At 40.1% G+C, this 6,019-nt stretch overlaps 1 protein-coding gene across 14 annotated transcripts in view; it reads right to left on the reverse strand.

The window, feature by feature from the left end:
- The window catches only part of cracr2b (calcium release activated channel regulator 2B), a 48,716-nt gene that overhangs the window by 30,075 nt on the left and 12,622 nt on the right, over positions 1-6,019 (reverse strand). For all 14 annotated transcript variants that reach the window (XR_016495037.1, XR_016495036.1, XM_090230929.1 and 11 more), the window contains 2 exons: positions 4,703-4,793; positions 3,837-3,932 (listed from right to left, as the gene is read on the reverse strand). Coding sequence is in view for 12 of the 14 variants with exons in the window: in XM_090230929.1 (XP_090087055.1) it covers positions 3,837-3,932; positions 4,703-4,793 (187 nt within the window). In the remaining 2 variants the exon portion in view is untranslated. The remainder of the gene's footprint in view (positions 1-3,836; positions 3,933-4,702; positions 4,794-6,019) is intronic.

Consider the following 6,019-nt stretch of genomic DNA (forward strand, 5'->3'; position numbering starts at 1 on the left):
CCTCAGCCGATCCCACCTATCACCATAGACCACCCCCTCAGCCCATCCCACCTATCACCATAGACCACCCCCTCAGCCCATCCCACCTAACACCATAGACCGCCCTTGTTTGGTTTCCATGTGCCAAATATTTTTCAATTGTGCTGTGATATTTTACAAATAATTATAATCGTATAGAATCCACATATTGTGATCTAAAGATGAAAACCTTTCCTATGACTATTATTATATTATTTATTGACTGACTATGGCTTTCCAGATCGACCAAAACTGCTATTTGTAAAATTACGTTTAATAAATTCATATTTGATTATTTAGATAATATGATATTAGAGAAGTGTTTATTTTCAGTATTTTATGGGTTTAGCGTCTGTCGCTAACTGGCTAGCTACTTCGCTAGCTCCTGGCCGGCTAGCTAGCGGAGACCGCGGTTCTGACCTTTCTAGGGAGTTTTTCCTAGCCACTGTGCTTCTACACCTGCATTGCTTGCTGTTTGGGGGTTTTAGGCTGAGTTTCTGTACAGCACTTTGAGATATCAGCTGATGTAAGAAGGGCTTTATAAATACATTTGATGAGAACGTTTTTCTGAAGCAAATCTCTTCTGACAGTGACATTTCTATTTTGTATTTATTATGGATCCCCATTAGTTCCTGCCAAGGCAGCAGCTACTCTTCCTGGGGTTTATTATGGATCCCCATTAGTTCCTGCCAAGGCAGCAGCTACTCTTCCTGGGGTTTATTATGGATCCCCATTAGTTCCTGCCAAGGCAGCAGCTACTCTTCCTGGGGTTTATTATGGATCCCCATTAGTTCCTGCCAAGGCAGCAGCTACTCTTCCTGGGGTTTATTATGGATCCCCATTAGTTCTTGCCAAGGCAGCAGCTACTCTTCCTGGGGTTTATTATGGATCCCCATTAGTTCCTGCCAAGGCAGCAGCTACTCTTCCTGGGGTTTATTATGGATCCCCATTAGTTCCTGCCAAGGCATGAGCTACTCTTCCTGGGGTTTATTATGGATCCCCATTAGTTCCTGTCAAGGCAGCAGCTACTTTTCCTGGGGTTTATTATGGATCCCCATTAGTTCCTGTCAAGGCAGCAGCTACTCTTCCTGGGGTTTATTATGGATCCCCATTAGTTCCTGCCAAGGCAGCAGCTACTCTTTCTGGGGTTTATTATGGATCCCCATTAGTTCCTGACAAGGCAGCAGCTACTTTTCCTGGGGTCCAGCAAAATTGAGACTGTTATACAATTTTAAAAACATTACAATACATTCACAGATTTAACAACACACTGTGTGCCGTCAGGCCCCTACTACACCACTATCACATATCTACATTACAACATTCTTGGAGTGTGTATATTGTGTATGTTATCGTGTGTGTGTGTGTGTGTTTCTATGTTTGTGTTGCTTCACAGTCCCCGCTGTTCCATAAGGTGTATTTGTATCTGTTTATTAAATCTGATTCTACTGCTGCATCAGTGACCTGATGTGGAATAGAGTTCCATGTAGTCATGGCTCTATGTAGTACTGTGGAATAGAGTTCCATGTAGTCATGGCTCTATGTAGTACTGTGGAATAGAGTTCCATGTAGTCATGGCTCTATGTAGTACTGTGGAATAGAGTTCCATGTAGCCATGGCTCTATGTAGTACAGTGGAATAGAGTTCCATGTAGTCATGGCTCTATGTAGTACTGTGGAATAGAGTTCCATGTAGTCATGGCTCTATGTAGTACTGTGGAATAGAGTTCCATGTAGTCATGGCTCTATGTAGTACTGTGGAATAGAGTTCCATGTAGTCATGGCTCTATGTAGTACTGTGGAATAGAGTTCCATGTAGTCATGGCTCTATGTAGTACTGTGGAATAGAGTTCCATGTAGTCATGGCTCTATGTAGTACTGTGGAATAGAGTTCCATGTAGTCATGGCTCTATGTAGTACTGTGGAATAGAGTTCCATGTAGTCATGGCTCTATGTAGTACTGTGGAATAGAGTTCCATGTAGTCATGTCTCTGTGTAGTACTGTGGAATAGAGTTCCATGTAGTCACGGCTCTATGTAGTACTGTGCACCTCCCATAGTCTGTTCTGGACTTGAGGACAGTGAAGAGACCACTGGTGGCATGTCTTGTGGGGTATGTATGGGTGTCTGAGCTGTGTGTTAGTAGTTTAGACAGACCTCTGGTGACATGTCTTGTGGGGTATGTATGGGTGTCTGAGCTGTGTGTTAGTAGTTTAGACAGACCTCTGGTGGGTGCCTGAGCTGTGTGCCAGTAGTTTAGACAGACCTCTGGTGGGTGCCTGAGCTGTGTGCCAGTAGTTTAGACAGACCTCTGGTGGGTGCCTGAGCTGTGTGCCAGTAGTTTAGACAGACCTCTGGTGGGTGTCTGAGCTGTGTGTTAGTAGTTTAAACAGACCTCTGGTGGCATGTCTTGTGGGGTATGTATGGGTGTCTGAGCTGTGTGTTAGTAGTTTAGACAGACCTCTGGTGACATGTCTTGTGGGTTATGTTGGGTGTCTGAGCTGTGTGTTAGTAGTTTAGACAGACCTCTTGTGGCATGTCTTGTGGGGTATGTATGGGTGCCTGAGCTGTGTGCCAGTAGTTTAAACAGACCTCTGGTGACATGTCTTGTGGGGTATGTATGGGTGTCTGAGCTGTGTGTTAGTAGTTTAGACAGACAGCTCGGTTCATTCAACATGTCAATACCTCTCATAAATACAAGTAGTGATGAAGTCAACCTCTCCTCCACTTTGAGCCAAGAGAGATTGACATGCATATTATTAATGTTAGCTCTCTGTGTACATCCAAGGGCCAGCCATGCTGCCCTGTTCTGCGACAATTGCAATTTCCTTTTCAATTGTCCCTCTTTGTAGCACCTGACCACACGGCTGAACAGTAGTCCAGGTGCGACAAAACTAGAGCCTGTAGGACCTGCCTTGTTGATAGTGTTGTTAAGAAGGTAGAAACTAGGACATGTAGGACCTGCCTTGTTGATAGTGCTGTTAAGAAGGTAGAAACTAGGACCTGTAGGACCTGCCTTGTTGATAGTGTTGTTAAGAAGGTAGAAACTAGGACCTGTAGGACCTGCCTTGTTGATAGTGTTGTTAAGAAGGTAGAAACTAGGACCTGTAGGACCTGCCTAGTTGATAGTGTTGTTAAGAAGGTAGAAACTAGGGCCTGTAGGACCTGCCTTGTTGATAGAGTTGTTAAGAAGGTAGAAACTAGGACCTGCCTTGTTAAGAAGGTAGAAACTAGGGCCTGTAGGACCTGCCTTGTTGATAGTGCTGTTAAGAAGGTAGAAACTAGGACCTGTAGGACCTGCCTTGTTGATAGTGTTGTTAAGAAGGTAGAAACTAGGACCTGTAGGACCTGCCTAGTTGATAGTGTTGTTAAGAAGGTAGAAACTAGGGCCTTGTGGGAAATAGCTGAACTTTACTACGACTAGATATTTAACCTTTTAATTTATTATTATTATTATTATTATTATTATTATTGTTATTATTATTATTATTATTATTATTATTATTATTATTATTATTATTATTATTATTATTATTGTTATTATTATTATTATTATTATTTAAACCATTTCATTTCATTTATATGTTTAAAATGGCCGATGTTGAAGCAGTAGAACAGACTGACAGAATGGCTAAGAGCCCACTGTATAAAGTGTGAACACTGGCTTAGCCCCGGGTTAAAATCTCCCTTTGTACTCCAGGCGACAGTAGGCACTATGGACTACTTCAAAATGGAGATGGCCTCAATGCTCAGTGCTCCCGCAGACGTCATAATGGGACAGACACAAAGAGTGATCTATCTAAGTCTATGATGTCTCTACCTCTCTCTGCTTGGCCAGGGTGGTCTCCAGTTCCTGCTCCCTCGTCTTCAGCTCCTCTGCAATCTTCTGTCTTCTGTCCCACTGTCTGATACTGTCCTTTAACGTGAAGTACAGTCATCATCATCATCATCATCATCAGCCATTAGTTAGGGCTGAAATACATCACATCGTGTTTTTCTGGGTCTACGGTGCTGTACCCATTGGAGAACCGCTCACATTTAACGACTCAGTTAAGCCCAAATCGCAGTGAACTAGTAGTCGTAAAGTACCTACACCTCGCTACACCTCGCTACACCTCGGTGGCAGTACGATTGGAGAAATGGGGCCAGAATTGGGGCGATATATGCCGAGGCAGGTGTAGCAAAGGAAATCATCATGGCAACCGAAGTAGATGCTGTGGTCCCGTCTATTGTAAATCGGGGGGGGGGGGGGGGGGGGTGGCTGTGCAGCCGCTGAACAGAAGAGCAGCAACACTCTGCCAATTCTCAGAACGGAGTTTGTTTAATCCAAGCTTAGACGAAAGTTGAATCAATATGTCTCGTACGATCGCTCAACGATTCATTAGTATTCTACTTAAACTGAATATGGTTGCATAGTACAACGTTAGACTCTACTGTCGGACCAACAACACCACAGAATAAGGACATTTTATTGTAGATTGTTTTTTTGTTTTTTTTACCTTTCAGCACAATGTTCATGTGGCCTGAAGTCAACAGCTCGAAGCACTAAGCTTAGTATGATTCGTGTCGGTTTTGTTGCTAAACAACATCAACCCCGTCTACAGCCCAGCAGACTATTTACATTTACAGAGAGACATACAGTAGTGAGTGCACACATATTCATACTTTATTCGCCAGATAAGCTACCTGAGCGAGTCGTTTCTCTCTCTCCTCTCTGTTCTGACTCTCCATCTCCTCGTATATGGACCGAACCACCCTGTCGTGGTCACTCTCCCGTCTGAAACACAACAACACATTAGAGTATGTTAGTAAGTATGTTACTAGTAAGTATGCGAATAGTTTGTTAGTAAGTATGTTGTTAGGAAGTATGTTACTAGTAAGTATATTGGTAAGTATGCTAATAAATTGTTAGTAAGTATGTTGGTAAGTATGCTAATAGTTTGTTGATAAGTATGTTACTAGTAAGTATGTTAATAGTATGTTAGTAAGTATGTTAATAGTATGTTAGTAAGTATGTTACTAGTAAGTATGTTAATAGTATGTTAGTAAGTATGCTAATAAATTGTTAGTAAGTATGTTGGTAAGTATGCTAATAAATTGTTAGTAAGTATGTTGGTAAGTATGCTAATAAATTGTTAGTAAGTATATTGGTAAGTATGCTAATAGTTTGTTGATAAGTATGTTACTAGTAAGTATGTTAATAGTATGTTAGTAAGTATGTTAATAGTATGTTAGTAAGTATGTTAATAGTATGTTAGTAAGTATGTTACTAGTAAGTATGTTGGTAAGTATGTTGGTAAGTATGTTGGTAAGTATGCTAATAGTATGTTAGTATGTATTTTAACCGTAAGTATGTTCCTAGTAAGTATGTTGATAAGTATGTTGGTAAGTATGTTGGTAAGTATGCTAATAGTATGTTAGCAAGTATGTTAATAGTAAGTATGTTGGTAAGTATGGTAATAGTATGTTAGTAAGTATGTTACTAGTAAGTATGTTGGTAAGTATGTTGGTAAGTATGTTGGTAAGTATGTTGGTAAGTATGTTGGTAAGTATGTTGGTAAGTATGTTGGTATGTTGGTAAGTATGTTGGTAAGTATGTTGGTAAGTATGTTGGTAAGTATGTTAGTAAGTATGTTGGTAAGTATGCTAATAGTATGTTAATAGTAAGTATGTTGGTAAGTATGTTGGTAAGTATGCTAATAGTATGTTAGTAAGTATGTTAATTGTAAGTATGTTAATAGTAAGTATGTTGATAGTAAGTATGTTAATGGTAAGTATGTTAATAGTAAGTATGTTGGTAAGTATGTTGGTAAGTATGTTGGTAAGTATGCTAATAGTATGTTAGTAAGTATGTTAATAGTAAGTATGTTGATAGTATGTTAGTAAGTATGTTAATAGTAAGTATGTTAATGGTAAGTATGTTAATAGTAAGTATGTTAATGGTAAGTATGTTAATAGTAAGTATGTTAATGGTAAGTATGTTAATAGTAAGTATGTTAATGG

This window comes from Oncorhynchus mykiss, chromosome 4, assembly GCF_057628025.1.
Source record: "Oncorhynchus mykiss isolate SJ-2025 chromosome 4, ASM5762802v1, whole genome shotgun sequence".
Lineage (NCBI taxonomy): Eukaryota > Metazoa > Chordata > Actinopteri > Salmoniformes > Salmonidae > Oncorhynchus > Oncorhynchus mykiss.